General features: G+C 43.5%; 1 protein-coding gene across 7 annotated transcripts; it reads right to left on the bottom strand.

Moving 5' to 3' along the window:
- Positions 1 to 1908: 1908 nt before the first annotated feature.
- On the bottom strand, positions 1909 to 15068 carry LOC148981656 (uncharacterized). 7 transcript variants are annotated; one of them, XR_016168252.1, is made up of 7 exons: positions 10553 to 15068; positions 10005 to 10450; positions 9693 to 9723; positions 9138 to 9261; positions 8558 to 8625; positions 8379 to 8422; positions 2199 to 2222 (listed from the first exon to the last, which is right to left on the bottom strand). XR_016168252.1 is itself a non-coding variant. In XM_089129988.1 (6 exons), exons 1-6 carry the CDS (start codon positions 10752 to 10754, stop codon positions 2120 to 2122), a joined length of 894 nt encoding a protein of 297 aa, XP_088986114.1. In that variant the 5' UTR covers positions 10755 to 15068; the 3' UTR covers positions 1909 to 2119. The 7 variants fall into 7 exon arrangements, 3 of the variants coding, with proteins under 3 accessions (XP_088986114.1, XP_088986115.1, XP_088986113.1); XM_089129988.1 differs by lacking the exon at positions 9138 to 9261 and having other exon boundaries at positions 1909 to 2222; XM_089129989.1 differs by lacking the exon at positions 9138 to 9261 and having other exon boundaries at positions 1909 to 3290.
- Positions 15069 to 15990: the final 922 nt, after the last annotated feature.

Genomic DNA, 15990 nt, shown 5'->3' on the forward strand with positions numbered 1-15990 from the left:
TGCAAAATCATGGTCAGTGAGAGAGTGATTCTGCTTCAGCATCATGTCTTCATGTTGGTCCCGCCGGAAGACCTTGGCCACATCACAGACAATGTCATCTCAGGCAAAAGGAAAATCGCTAAAGCAGATCCAGCCTTTAAAACATTCTCCACACCTTGCTCTGCTCTTTCTCATCCTCCTCCTCTTCCTCTTTGTTCACCACCTATTTCACATACTCTCCCTCTTATATTGTTACCATATAGTTTGTATCAACATTTTAAATCAATTTTGGAACTCTGAACTGACTTGTATTATGTGCAATTGGTGAACTATAAGAAATAAGTGAACAATTTTGAGTTGTTGTCTGTAAACGGGGTTAGTGTTTTAGCAATTCTGAAAAGTCTATTTTAAAACATTTGTAAAATATTACTGTATTTTTGTGTTACGAGTGCAGATCAAAACCAAACACAAGCATGATATAAATATAGAAAAGGTGGGGGAAAAAAATAATGTGCAGATATAAATGTGACTCAATACAGTTTGTTGTCCATGATGTGTAGCTATAAGAGTAGCTATATCCACCCTTCCTCCCTCAGGGGTCCCGTAGCACCCCTGGAAGAGCAAAAAAAAAAAAAAAAAAAAAAAAAAACATTCTGCAAAGTCTGCAAATGCAAAGTCTGATAAGCGTATAGAAGTGAAAATTGGTAGGACAATTATTTTTGTTATGTTTAATACATAATGTTGACTGGCATACATGGAAAGGTGTTACAAAAGCATTTTAAAAAGTGCTCACAGTGAAATACCACATTTTAGTCTGAATCTCAAATATGTCGAAGAGATTAGCTTAATTAACATATTTAGATGTACTTTTGTTCATTATTTAATTCCATAACAAAACGTTTTAAAACTATATTACCCATGAGCCTCTATCGTTGTGTCACTGGGACAGGCGCTGTAAATTGTAGTTCATTGAAGTGTGTAGTTACACTACAGGGTTAGGGTTAGGATCTCGGTAAACGTGTAATATCTTTTAATATAGCAATACCTCATTGTTAACTGGTAGTATTATTGACGTCATAACGACAGCAAAACATAGTTTGCGATATGGAGCGTTTTTTATTCTGACATAAACGTCATGAAAACGTCAAAACTACGTGACACTTGGCCATTTGGTGGTTCTTCCGACTTTTGATGTACACAAATCCAGGATATTTATTTATTTTGTTGTTATTTTTCATTGAAAGAAATACGACTTAATTTCCATGATTATTTATGTATAATGTATTATTGTATAACGTAATAATAATATATGGGCGATCTTACAAAAATACAAACTCTTGATAGTTATTATAGCATTGCAGTATTTGTTTTGAATAGATGTAAATAAATCTCTTAATCAAATTCAAAAGGGACTAACAAAAACCCCTTCAATGGAAACTATATATAATCTAATAAGTAAATTGAAGCCATCATGTTCACCTTGAATGCCCACTACCTTGTAGTTCACCTTAGTTTTTCATGTGATGTGCCAAAATATATGAAGACTTTTCTTTAACCCCTTCCCCTAACACATTGCCCCCAATATATATATATATATATATATATATATATATATGTATATACACACACACACACACACACACACACACACACACACACACGTTTAGTTTTACATTATTTTGCTGTGAATAAATGCAAGGCAAATATAAATAGGTAATTACAATAATAACAATTATGATTATAAATGTTAAAGGAATTAATATCTAATATTGTAATTGAATATTTCAAACACCACTACATTTAAGTGACATTTTAATATATTAAGGAGTATTCTGTTGTTTACCAAACAAATAGTTCAAGTAGACTTACCTATACTAAAAAAAAAATAATAATAATAATAATAATTCCTTTGGGAATTCCATTATGTCAAACTCCCAACTGCACTAATTTTCTCCCTTATGATCTGTGCAGTTCATGAAAAAGGTTGTTTTTTAAACACCATTAAGCAAGTAAACACAAAAGAGACTGGGTATTGTGCAAAAAACTTTAATGAACAAAAGCAAGAAAAAAAATACAAAAAGAAGAAAAAATCTGCTTAAGTACAGCTGACTAGGCTCACGACACATCATGTAATACCACATTAATACCATACCATGTAATACCACTGGTTGGGATGTGGGGAATTAGGCATAAAATGTGCGAATTCACTGGCAGGCTCCCACGTATCATCCCAAGTTTTGCCACTGTAAAATATCATAAGTGCAAAAAAATTCATTAGAACACAGAGAAAACAAATCTAAATCACTGTTGGGTTCAATTTAGATAGTTCATCAAAATGTAAAAGTGTTTCAGATGCTGAAAGATTAATTTATGTATGCATGATAATACTTTTGTAATGCATTACCGAGTGGATGTCCTGCAGGCTCAATAAATAAGCTAGTTCAGAGCTAGAGCTAGCCACTAGAGTACTTACTAGAAACAGAAACCATGATAATTATAATAATAATTTTTACATGTATATAGCACTTACATGTGTCACAGAACAGAATGGCACAGACGGGTGAGTATGAACAGAGTTTATTGAATAACAGTCACTGAATGGTAAGTAGCGTGGTAGTAGAAGTTGGAGAGGGCTATAAACAGTCTGATGATGGTTTCCTTATCTGAACAGGAGCGGGAGGTTGGAGAGCTGACCGGAACAGCGGAGCTGGAGACTGGAGAGGACTGGCAGCAGACGGGGACCAAGGACAGGAACAGACGGGAGGCTGACGGGCTGGAGATTCGATACGGGTAAGTAGAGTCAGGAACGTGAGATAGCGATAGGGAGTCTGTAATCGTGGTAAAGACGAGACCAGACAGTGAGTGACTGAATGAGGTGAGTATATATAGAGTGGATGATAGTCCGGATAAGTGAAGGCAGGTGGTGACGACAGGTGGTGATGATTAGTAGACAGGGGAACCGGAACGAGTAGGCGGAGTGAAGGTATCTGGTGCTGACGCAGATGGATCCGTGACAGTACCCCCCCCCCCACGGCCAGCTCCAGCTGGCGGGCGGGACCGACGACGGGGACGGCCACGGCCCCTGGGTGCAGGACGACCTGGATGGGCCGAATGGAAGTCCTGGAGTAGGGTGGGATCAAGAATGTCCTCCCGCTGAACCCAACATCTCTCTTCCACCCCAAATCCTTCCCAGTCGACGAGGTATTCCAGAAGGCCGCCCCGTCGCCGGGAGTCGAGGATTTCTTGCACTCGGTAGATGTTATCGTCCTCCGGATCCACAGGAGGAGGGGGCACGTCCGCAGCACCAGACCCTGGGGAGGAAGGAGTGAGAGGATTAGTATAGGGCTTGAGGAGGGAGACATGGAAGGTAGGTGCGATGCGGTAGTGAGCGGGAAGAGTGAGTCGATAGGTGACGGGGTTGATCTGCCTCTGTATGGCGAACGGACCGATGTATCTGGGACTCAGCTTACGACAGGGCTGTCGGAGACGGATGTCCCGGGTGGAGAGCCAGACCAGTTGACCCGGATGGTATTGGGGAGTTGAGGCACGTCGAACGTCCGCCTGGCTCTTGTGTCTCCGGACAGCCCGCTGGAGGTGAGTATGGGCTGAGTCCCAGACCCTCTCGCTCGTCTGGAACCAGTGATGGACTGCTGGAACATCTGATGGTTCACCGGACCAGGGAAACAGAGGAGGTTGGTAACCGAGTATGCACTGGAAGGGGGTGAGCCCTGTGGTGGATTGACGGAGAGAGTTTTGTGCATACTCGGCCCACGGCAGGTAGCGACTCCAGCAGTCCTGGTGGTCGTGGCAGTATGACCGTAAATATCTCCCAATTTCCTGGATCTTCCGCTCAGTCTGGCCGTTGGACTGGGGGTGGTACCCCGACGTAAGGCTGACGGAAACGCCCAGGAGATTGGAAGGCCTTCCACACACGGGAGATAAATTGTGGACCTCTGTCAGATACGACGTCCTCGGGGATTCCAAAGTTCCTGAAGACGTAGTGGAATAGGGCTTCAGCGGTCTCAAAGGCAGTAGGGAGCCCGGGGAGAGGAATTAGTTTACATGCCTTGGAGAATCGGTCGACTACCACAAGAATGCAGGTGTGATTGTTGGAACGGGGAAGGTCGGTGACAAAGTCGACACCCAGATGGGACCAGGGTCGAGTGGGAATTGGTAGGGGAATGAGTTTGCCTTCGGGAAGATGACGGGGCACCTTGGCCATGGCACAGACTGAGCATCCCCTGACGTATCGGGAGACATCCTGGGCCATACCCGGCCACCAGTAACGTTGTTGGACGAGCGAGAGAGTTAATTGGCTGCCTGGGTGTCCAGAGCCCGGGGAGGTATGTACTGAGTCCATGAGGGACAGGCGTAGGCGAGTCGGGACGTAAACCCGTCCCTCTGGACCTCCCGGCGGAGCAGGTTCGGATTGGGTGGCTTCGGTAATGTGATCGTCCATACTCCACTGAATGGGGCTTACGACGATGGCTGGAGGGAGGATGGTCTCGGGACTGAGAGGAGGAGAACTGGGCTGGAACTGTCGTGATAGAGCGTCTGCTTTTACATTCTTGTGTCCAGGACGGTAGGTGACGGAGAAGTTGAAGCGGGTGAAGAAGAGGGCCCAGCGAGCTTGACGGGGGTTGAGTCTTCTAGCCTCACGGAGGTATTCGAGGTTCCGGTGATCAGTGATAACGGTAAAAGGGTGTTGAGCCCCCTCCAGCCAGTGTCTCCATTCTTCTAAGGCCAGTTTGATTGCGAGCAGCTCTCGGTTGCCGATATCATAATTCTGCTCCGCCGGGGACAGTTTTTTGGAGTAGAAGGCACATGGATGGAGTTGCAATGGAGTCCCCTGCCACTGGGAAAGAACCGCTCCTACCCCGGAGGTGGAGGCATCCACTTCCACGATGAAGGGTAGAGCTGGATTGGGAAGGGAGAGGGTAGGAGCGGAACTGAAGGCCCGTTTCAAGCTGTCAAACGCCCGTGTGGAGTCGGTGTTCCAGGACAGAGACTTGGCCCCGCCCTTGAGGAGGTTTGTGAGAGGGAAGCAGGTCTGACTGAAGTTTTTGATGAAGCGGCGATAGAAGTTAGCAAACCCAAGAAACCGTTGGAGGTCCTTCCGAGAGGTGGGTTGTGGCCAGTTGTTGACGGCATCCACCTTCCTCTGGTCCATGGTTATACCGCGGGGAGTGATGAGGTAGCCCAGGAACTGAACGGTGTCTAGATGGAATTCGCACTTCTCTAGTTTCAGAAAGAGTTGATGATCTCTGAGGCGTTGGAGTACGGTTTGGACATGGCGGATGTGAGTGGACAGATCTGGAGAGTATATGAGGATATCATCGATATAGATTATGACAAATTGGTGTAGTAAGTCTCTGAATATCTCGTTCATAAACCCCTGGAACACGGCGGGTGCGTTGGACAATCCGAAGGGCATGACGAGGTACTCGTAGTGCCCCGCAGGGGTAATGAAAGCTGTCTTCCATTCGTCTCCTTCACGGATGCGGATGAGATTGTAAGCACTCCGGAGATCGAGCTTGGAGTAGACGGTAGCCCCACGGAGTTGTTCTAGAGCGGCGGGGACCAGAGGAAGAGGATAGTGGTACTTGATGGTGGATTGATTGAGAATACGATAATCGATGCAGGGGCGCAAGCCTCCGTCCTTCTTGCCCACGAAGAAGAAACTTGATGCGGCAGGGGACGTGGATGGTCGAATAAATCCTTGGCTTAGGGCTTCCTGGATGTACTCCTCCATGGCCTTCTGCTCCGGGATGGACAGAGGATAGATCTTACCTCGCGGTAGGACCGCCCCAGGCAGCAGGTCGATCGCACAGTCCCATGGCCGATGAGGTGGTAAGGTGGTTGCCAGCTGTTTATCAAAGACCTCCTGGAACGCCCGGTAAGGAGGAGGAATTTCCGGGAGAAACACGGTAGTGGAACCCTCCACGGAGGTGGCGGACAGAGAGATTTTCTGAACCGGAGCGGATGGGCGGATAGTGGGCTTGGAAATGGTAGGCAGACAATGATGGTGGCATTCTTCACCCCACTGTAAGACCTCACCGGTGGACCATTGGATATGCGGTGAGTGGAGTTCTAACCAAGGGCGTCCCAGGATGATCTCGGCCGTCGAGCCCTCCAGCACTAGAAAGGAAATAGCCTCCTTGTGAAGCCAGCCGATCTCTAGCCCTAGGTCCGGGCTGCGGTGTCCAATCCGGCCACGGCCAAGAGGTTTTCCGACGATGGACTGAACGTGAAGGGTGTGAGGAATGGTACGTTGCTTAGTTTGGAGCCGATGGAGAGTGGTGAGTGAGATGAAGTTACCGGCGGATCCTGAGTCAATTAGCGCTTGAACTGGAAGGGAACGGTTCATATAAGTGATAGTAGCAGATGTATACTTCATATTCGATATGGATAGGGGTAACTGAACAGTACTCACTGCGGGTCGAGGTGGACAAATGGGACAGGTGGATAACATATGACCAGCAGCCCCGCAATACAAACATAGCCCGTTGGTTATGCGGCGGTTGCGCTCGGAGATCGGTAGGCGTGCAGACCCGATCTCCATCGGCTCTGGTGCTGGAGGACTGTAAGCGGCAGATGGGCGAGGAGGCGGAGGTGCAGGGCTATCTAGCTGGCAAGCAGTGCGGCGTTGATCGATGCGGATGGATCGCTGTATGATGCTCTCGATACCCACTGTGTCATCGTAGATGGCTAACTGAAGGCGAATGTCGGGATTCAGACCGTGGCGATATGCAGTGATGAGGGCAGACTCATTCCATCCCAGCGTAGCGGCGAGGGTCCGGAACTGCAGAGCATATGCAGCAACTGAGGATCTCCCTTGCTTCAGTCGAAACAGCTGATCTTGCACGGAGATCGAGTGCACAGATTGTGAGAACACTTCCTGGAAATGACTGGAGAATGTGGCGAAGGTTCTGGTGACGGGCCCACGATCTTCCCATAGGGCATGAGCCCATTGAAGAGCCCGACCACGGAGAAGGGAAATGAAAAAAGCTACCTTCGATTGTTCAGTGGGGAACGAGGATGGAATCATTTGCATGTAGAGCTCGCACTGCAGAAGGAAGCCGCTGCACTCCTCCTCCTCGCCAGAGAAGGGCGCTGGTTGGGCCATGGGACATACAGAGGCAGAGGCAGAGGAAAAGGCTACGGTGGAAGTAGCGAGCACAGATGCACTAGTCCGGGGAAGGGGTGCTGTAGGTGGGGAACTCGTGGCCGTGGTGGTTGTGGGCGTAAGTTGTTAGGTTGGTCTGGTCTTCTGTCACAGAACAGAATGGCACAGACGGGTGAGTATGAACAGAGTTTATTGAATAACAGTCACTGAATGGTAAGTAGCGTGGTAGTAGAAGTTGGAGAGGGCTATAAACAGTCTGATGATGGTTTCCTTATCTGAACAGGAGCAGGAGGTTGGAGTGCTGACCGGAACAGCGGAGCTGGAGACTGGAGAGGACTGGCAGCAGACGGGGACCAAGGACAGGAACAGACGGGAGGCTGACGGGCTGGAGATTCGATGCGGGTAAGTAGAGTCAGGAACGTGAGATAGCGATAGGGAGTCTAATCGTGGTAAAGACGAGACCAGACAGTGAGTGACTGAATGAGGTGAGTATATATAGAGTGGATGATAGTCCGGATAAGTGAAGGCAGGTGGTGACGACAGGTGGTGATGATTAGTAGTCAGGGGAACCCGAACGAGTAGGCGGAGTGAAGGTATCTGGTGCTGACGCAGATGGATCCGTGACAACATGATCACATCAGGACCATTTTATTGTCCATACATTGGCTGTCTGTCAGCTAATTTTAGAACTATATTAATTACTTTAGAAAGTACTGAATGTTTCAGCTCCTTGTTACCTACAATCCATTGTGTTAATCACACAATTCCAGGATATAAAAAAATAGAATATTCTAAATAAAAACAAGGAGGTAGATCATTCTCCCCTTGGTCTTAAAAATGATGGAATAGTCTTACGAGCATTTCAAATTCAGATATTTGTCTTAAGTCTGTACTGAGAGTGTGTCTGAATTTGGAATGCTCGGAAGACTATTCCATAATTTTATTCATCATTGGAATGCTTGTCCTAAAGGTTACTACCTCCCTAGGACCTACCTGAGGGATCTAGCACTTCTAAATGCCTCCACCTTATTGCTATTTGCTTCTGAGTACTGATAATCGACCTCACTCCAGTTTTTCAAAAGGCTACCTCGGAGGATGATTTGCTGACGGGAACAACTACAGACCAGGGAGTTTTCTCTTGTCACAGAAAACACTGACATGAACTTCCACGCTGCTTGCAAGACACCAGAACTTTGCCTACATCATATTAATCATGGAATAGACTAATTTGCATTGCAACATGGAATTAAATAATTAATAAAACATGACTTACCACACAGTGCATGGCAACCAGTGGACTTTCAATTCAGCTTTCCCCTACACACAAACATGAATAATAATAATTTTAACTGTTTAAGCAATCACGGAATAGGACATAACATGTTGTATTATCTTTGAAAGGTCCGAATCATTCATTTAGAAAACTAAGCAGCCTAACAGAACACATTTTACCTCATTTATCCGTTCCCCAGTTATTCGATCAAACTGGAAAACCTTCTGCCTACTACATTTTTGGCAACCTGAAATGATGAAAAGACAAGGAAAGTTTATTAAGCCATGATGCCATGATTTGTAGCGGAATCTGTCCAAATTTATAATTTTCACATGCGAGGTAATATGCAGTCCTTTCCATTTAGGTAAGTAAATTCATCCCTGTTTTTGCTAATCAAACAAAAATACAGGACTGGTTTCCCAAAAGTCCTCTTAAAGGTTCTTGTACACCAACTCCGTAATTCACGTTCGAAATTTTCGCACATTACAAAAATAAATAGAACAAATAAATGTTTAGTCAATCTAGTTTACACACTGCCTATGAAACTTTCATCTGTTATAAAAAAAAATAGTTTTTGGATCATTAGCAAGAATTTTGAATGGTGTTTTGACAATTCAGAGCCACCGAATGACGAATACGTAAAAACGCATACCAAAATTTCAGAATCAGTGTGCAAGGGACCTTAAAGGGATACTCCAACGTTTTTTTTTTTCAGATTAAACTATGTTATTTCCTTAACTAAGATGAGTTGATACACACCTCTGTCGTCTCAGTGCGTGCTCTCAATCGCTCTGGCGCGCGAGACACTTTGATAGCACGTAACTAGCCCAATTCATTCAATATGGGCCAAGCAGAGAAGCGACCAAACACCTCCATGTTTTCCCTATTTAAATACAGTTACATGAGCAGTGTAACTCGACCTAGGATGGTGACACAAAATAAAACACTGTGCTTTTCTAAGCGTGTAAACTAGATAACTATATTGTATGGGGGAATACCACAGCAAGTGCAAGTTATAGTCGCAGTAATATCTTCACTCTGTCGAGGGAGAGGACTTTTCACGAGTGATGATATTACTGTGCCGAGTCAAAGTGCTCCCAAGCACTTGCTGTGGTATTCCGCGATACAATATAGTTATCCACTTTACACGCATAGAAAAGCGCAACGTTTTATTTTGTGTCACCATCCTAAAGTCAGGCCACAGCTAAATACCTAAATACTGCAAACTGGGTATTAATCCAATTCACATGAAGTCAACTCTAACTAGAGCAAAATTATTTAGTGTGGAGTAAGATGTACCATGCAAAAAGTTACCTTTTCTTCTGTTCTTCACACGTGGCCCTTCCTGACTCAAAGACGTGGAGATGGAAGAGGCAGACAGAGATGGAGGAGAGACAGAGGGAGAATAGTGTGAAGAGGTAGAGGTGTTTTTACGTTTAATTTGTCGCAAAGATTTAGAGCATGGCAGTGAAAGTGGGGAAGAAAGTGAAGGAATGTAGAAGTAGAAGAGGAAGTAGGAGAGAGAGAGGTTGGAGAGAGTGGGGAAGACAAAGGAACAAGGTTAAGAACAAATACAGTCTCCTCCACCACCATTTGACCCTCCGCCGCTGCTTGACCCTCCGTCACCATTTGATCCTTCGCCGCCGCTTGATCCTCCGCCACCGCTTGATCCTCCGTCACCATTTGACTCTCGGCCGCCGCTTGACCCTCCACCGCCGCTTGATCCTCCACAGCTATTTGACCCTCTGCTGCCGCTTGATCCTCCGCCGCCGCTTGATCCTCCACCACAATTTGACCCTCCGCTGCCGCTTGATCCTCCGCCACCATTTGACCCTCCGCCGCCGCTTGATCCTCCGCCACCGCTTGATCCTCCGCCACCATTTGACCCTCCGCCGCCGCTTGATCCTCCGCCGCCACTTTATCCTCCACCGCCACTTGGTCCTCCACTGCCGCTCGACCCTCTGCCGCTGCTCGACCCTCTGCCGCCGCTCGACCCTCTGCCGCCGCTTGACCCTCTGCCGCCACTTGACCCTCTGCTGCTTGACTCTCCGGTTGCTGTGCTAAGGAGGTTGCTATAATAGAAGTTTACTTTAATTTAAAACCTGTACATATTAACAAAGAAATATACATGTATCTTAAAATATTCATAATTGCTAAACCAAAACATTACTTACATTTTGTCAAGATAAATTCATAGGCCCTCCGCATTTTATCCAAAAGAGTTTTAGTGACAGGAGTGGGGTGCAGATGGGTAATTATATCTGCAACCCATTTATTTGAAGCCCTTTTGTCTGGCTTGCCAATAAATAAAATTGGCTTGTACCCCACAGCTTCAAGTTTACTCACTTGAAATGAACAAAAGCAGTTATCACACATTAGTCAAATCACATTTATTTATATAGCGCTTTTCACAATACAGATTGTATCAAAGCAGCTTCACAGTGATAACATGAAAGTAGTACAACACAGATCAATAATATTGCTAAACACTAAATAACCCCAACTGAGCAAGCCCAAAGCAAGCCAAAAGCAAGGCGACAGTGGCAAGGAACCACAACTCCATCAGATTGGATGGAGAAAAAACCTTGGAAGAACCCAGGCTCAAGTCGGGGGCCAGTTCTCCTCTGGCTTACATTCATATTGTTTATATATAAATATGAAATATAAATATTGTTTATGCCTAAAACGGCGCCATAACCTATCGCAGGTGTTGAGTTGTCTCCTCACAGGCGTTGGTCCTCTCATCGCAGGCGTTGGGGCATCTGAATCCCTGTGAGAGGCTGGAGACAAAACTGGACCTGACGAACGCCATTTTTCTCGGGACTAGTGTCCCGAGATAACAGCAGAAAGGCAGATGGGAAATAATTAGCATAGCTGATGTTCATAATGATTTCCATTATACGGGAGTCGGTGTTGGAAAACTATCTCTCAAACTCTCCGTAACCCAACCATACGCGCCGACCCGTTTGACTAAGGCTGTCGAGCCCCACTGTCGCGGAAATGCGTTTCAGTGGCAAACGGTTCCGTATGGCATAACAGAGGACTAAAAAGTAAGCATTATGTGAATGCTTGACTAAAGAGATGCGTCTTTAATCTAGTTTTAAACTGTGTCAGCGAGTCAGAGCCTCGGACCGTATCGGGAAGGCTATTCCAGAGTTTTGGAGCTAAATGCGAGAACGCCCTCCCTCCTTTAGTGGACTTTGATATCCTAGGAATGGCCAGAAGCGTTGAATTAGTGATCTTAAGGAACGCGGTGGATTGTAGGGCGAAAGAAGGTCCGTTAAGTACATAGACCATTTAGGGCTTTATAGGTTAGTAGCAGTATTTTGTAATTGATACAGAACTTAATAGGTAACCAGTGTTTAGATGATAAAATCTGTGTTATATGATCATATTTTCTTGACCTAGTAAGAACTCTAGTAGCTGCATTTTGTACTAACTGTAGCTTGTTTATTGAGGATGCAGGACAACCGGCTCATAAAGCATTACAGTAATCTAGTCTCGAGGTCATGAATGCGTGAACTAATTTTTCTGCATCAGAGATAGATAGCATGTTACGTAGCTTAGCAATGTTTCTAAGGTGGAAAAAGGCTGTTCTTGTAACATATGAAATATGATTTTCGAAAGACAAGTTGCGGTCTAGTAATAACACCCAGGTCCTTTACTGTAGTGGATAAAGTAACGGGACATCCGTCTATATTAAAGTTGTATTGCGAGAGGTTTTGAGAGTAGTTTTTTGGACCAATAAGTAATACCTCCGTTTTATATGAATTTAATAGCAGGAAATTACGCGTCATCCAGCATTTTATATCTTTGAGACACTCTGTCATTTTAGATGAGTTAGTGTTTTCATCTGGTCGTGATGAAATATATAATTGAGTGTCGTCCGCGTAACAGTGGAAATTAATTCCATGTTTTCTTATAATATTACCAAGTGGCAGCATATTTATTGAGAATGGCAGAGGGCCTAAAACCGATCCTTGCGGTACTCCATAGTCTACTGACGTTATCTTAGATTTTTTCCCATTTAAACAGACAAAATGATAACGGTCCGATAAGTACGATCTAAACCAGCTTAATGCCTGTCCCTGAACACCAGTGTAGTTTTGTAGTCGATCCAAGAGTATTTTATGATCTATAGTGTCGAACGCAGCGCTAAGATCAAGTAGGACTAGTATTGAGATACAGCCTTGGTCAGAAGCTAAAAGTAAATCATTTGTAATTTTAACTAGCGCAGTTTCTGTACTGTGATGCGGTCTGAATCCTGACTGGAATTTTTTAATAGATATCATTTTCTTGCAAAAAAGAGCACAATTGAGCGGACACAACTTTTTCTAGTATTTTGGACATAAATGGAAGATTTGAAATGGGTCTGTAATTTGCCAAGTTATTTGTATATAATTGCGGTTTCTTAATGAGAGGTTTTATTACTGCCAGCTTGAATATTTTTGGAACATGACCTAAAGATAAAGACGAGTTAATAATATTGAGGAGAGGCTCTTCCACTACAGGTAATAGTTATTTCAGTAGTTTAGTGGGTATTGGATCTAATAAATAAGTTGTTGGTTTAGAAGCAATGATAAGTTTATTTAGCTCCTCCTGTCCTATCGTTGTAAAGCGGTTTAGTTGTTCTAGAGGGGCCATAATTGAAGCTGAATCATAAGACACCATAGAGGATTGTACATTTATAATTGTGTTTCGGATGCTTTCTATTTTCTCATTGAAGTAATTCATAAAATCATTACTACTAAACTGTAACGGTATATTTTGCTCTGGTGATGTCTGTTTATTTGTTAGTCTAGCCACGGTGTTAAATAAAAACCTTGGATTATTTTGGTTATTTTCGATTAGTTTGCGGAGATGCTCAGCCCTGGCTGTTTTTAGTGTCTTTTTATAACGTGACATACTGTCTTTCCACGCGATTCTAAAGACCTCTAAATTAGTTTGTTTCCATTTACGCTCTAAGTTGCGAGTTTCTCTCTTGATAGCATGCGTAGCACTGTTGTACCATGGTGCTTTAGTTTTCTCTCTAACCTTTTTTAATCTAATTGGTGCAACAATATCTAATGTACTAGTAAAAATGGTGCTTAAACTGCTAGTCATTTCCTCTAATTCATCTGTTTGTTTGGGTTCACTTAGCAGCTTAGACAGATCAGGTAAGCTATTTGAGAATACATCTATAGTGGTTGGAAGGATTGTTCTGCCTGGTCTATAACGTGGCGCAACATGACATATTTCAGCAGTACGTATTATGCAAGTCACCATGTAATGATCAGTGAAATCATTGCTTTGCGGTATAATATCAATATCAGTTGGATCGGTTCCATATGATATAATTAAATCTAGTGTATGATTTAGACGGTGAGTGGGACCATTGACGTTTTGTTTGACCCCAAAGAAGTTTAATAAGTCTGTAAACGCAGCCCCTAAAGCATCATTTGTATTATCTACGTGTATGTTAAAATCTCCAGCAATTATTGCTTTATCGACGTTCACCAATAGATCTGAGAGAAAGTCTGCAAACTCTTTTAGGAATTCAGCATATGGCCCTGGAGGTCTATATACAGTAGCCAAGGCTAGAGATAATATGGATTTCCTTCTTACATCTAAGAGCGTAACATTTAGCACAAATACTTCAAATGAATTAAACCTGTGACCTGTTTTCTGAGTAATATTAAAAATATCTTTATAGATTGTTGCAACACCGCCACCACGACCGATCAGGTGAGGCTCATGTTTATAACAGTATCCTGGCGGAGTAGATTCGTTTAGACCGAAATACTCATTTGGTTTAAGCCAGGTTTCAGTAAGGCACAGAACATCGAAGTTATTATCTGTGACCATTTCATTTACAATAACCGCCTTAGGTGTGAGCGATCTAATGTTTAGAAGACCTAGCTTTAGAAATTGTTTTTGTTCACTGATATTTAGATTTTCCGGTTTGATTACAATAAGATTTTTGCTAGATCCTGCACTAGTTTTATTATTTGGCTTCACTAAACGAGCAATAGACACAGTTTCTATGTAATGTTCCACACTATGCATATTAATTAAGTTTGGACCGCAAAGGCTGTGATTTGGACTTTGACTTACTAGTCATCTGGTACGTAGCGTCTTGGAGATGTTGTCCGACAGCACAGCCGCTCCGATTCGGCTGGGATGGAATCCATCTGCATGGTACATCCTGGGTCTTTCCCAAAACAGATGCCAGTTATTTACAGAGAGCAGCTTCTGTTCATTACACAATGACATTAACCATTCATTTAATGCAAATAGTCTACTGAACCTTTCCTGTCCTTGTCTGTACGTGGGAAGCGGTCCAGACACGATGATCGCTGCTTTAGGCGCTGTGCTGCGTACCGTCTCGGTGAACGAACATTAGTTAAACCCACTGAATTATTAGAAACTTTAGTACTATATAAAGCAATTTTATTTTAAAAACATTTGATGGAGTTGGAGTACAATGCAAGAAACATTACTCTTAAACTGTACAATCAATGGCCAGTTTCAGATAAGGCCAGAGGTACTCTGCAGTTTCTGTCATTGCAATCATGCCTTACTAGTTCACTTTTTAAAAACTTTTACTGATAATTTACTCACCCCCATGTCATCCAAGATGTCCATGTCTGTCTTTCTTCAGTCGAAAAGAAATTAAGGTTTTTGATGAAAACATTCCAGGATTTTCTCCATATAATGGACTTCAATGGGAACCAAACAGTTCAAGGTCGAAAAGACACTTTCAGTGCAAACTGTTCAAAGGGCTTTAAACGACACCAGACGATGAATAACGGTCTTATCTAGCGAAACTATTGGTCATTTAATAAATAAATAAAAAAGTTTAAGTTTTATAAGCTCAAATGGTCGCCTTGCTCTGTTCTGTGATGAGCGTTCGCGACTCTCCTGTTCAAACTCGTTCATCAAAATGAACGAATCTTTTTTCGAGTCATTTTTGAAATGACCGATTGTTTCGCTAGATAATACCCTTATTCATCTTCTGGAATCGTTTAAAGCCCTTTGAACAGTTTGCACTGAAACTGTCATTTGGACCTTGAACCGTTTGGACCCCATTGAAGTCCATTATATGGAAAAAAATCCAGGAATGATTTCATCAAAAACCTTAACTTCTTTTTGACTGAAGAAAGAAAGACATGGACATCTTGGATGACATAGGGGATGAGTAAATTATCAGCAAAAACATTTTTAAAAGTGAACTACTCCTTTAATACTTCACAGAGAACACAACTTATAGTTACGCTCTAGCACAATTTGTAGGTAAAAAAGGATTATTCCATGTATGAAATAAGACTATGTTAGTAAAGGCCAGGTCACATTGGTATATATGTCTGATATGCAATGTGTGAAAAACACAAGCTTTCAGCTTCACTTCAGGTTACACTAACTTATGAAATATTAACACTTTTACTTACTGCAATACGGGCAGAATCAATTATACGCCCAGCATTTCTGCTTTTAAGGACAGATTCCCCCCACTGGGTATCCAGTGACACCACTTTTTCTTTTTTTTTCTTTTTTTTTTTTTTGGTGGACAGGCTTGCAAAACAAACAGTGCAAGTTTTCCTGTTTGCCTAATTGGGAGTCTGGCAAGAAGGGC

This window comes from Pimephales promelas, chromosome 4 (assembly GCF_988280905.1).
Source record: "Pimephales promelas chromosome 4, fPimPro1.hap1.1, whole genome shotgun sequence".
NCBI classification, from domain to species: Eukaryota; Metazoa; Chordata; class Actinopteri; order Cypriniformes; family Leuciscidae; genus Pimephales; species Pimephales promelas.

Excerpts from the sequence above, each read along its gene's own strand:
- LOC148981656 (XM_089129987.1), bottom strand. The coding sequence starts at position 10,754 with ATGTGTGATAACTGCTTTTGTTCATTTCAAGTGAGTAAACTTGAAGCT. Across the intron at positions 10,451-10,552 it reads TGAATTTATCTTGACAAAAT|CAACCTCCTTAGCACAGCAA; the intron begins GTAAGTAATGTT and ends CTTCTATTATAG.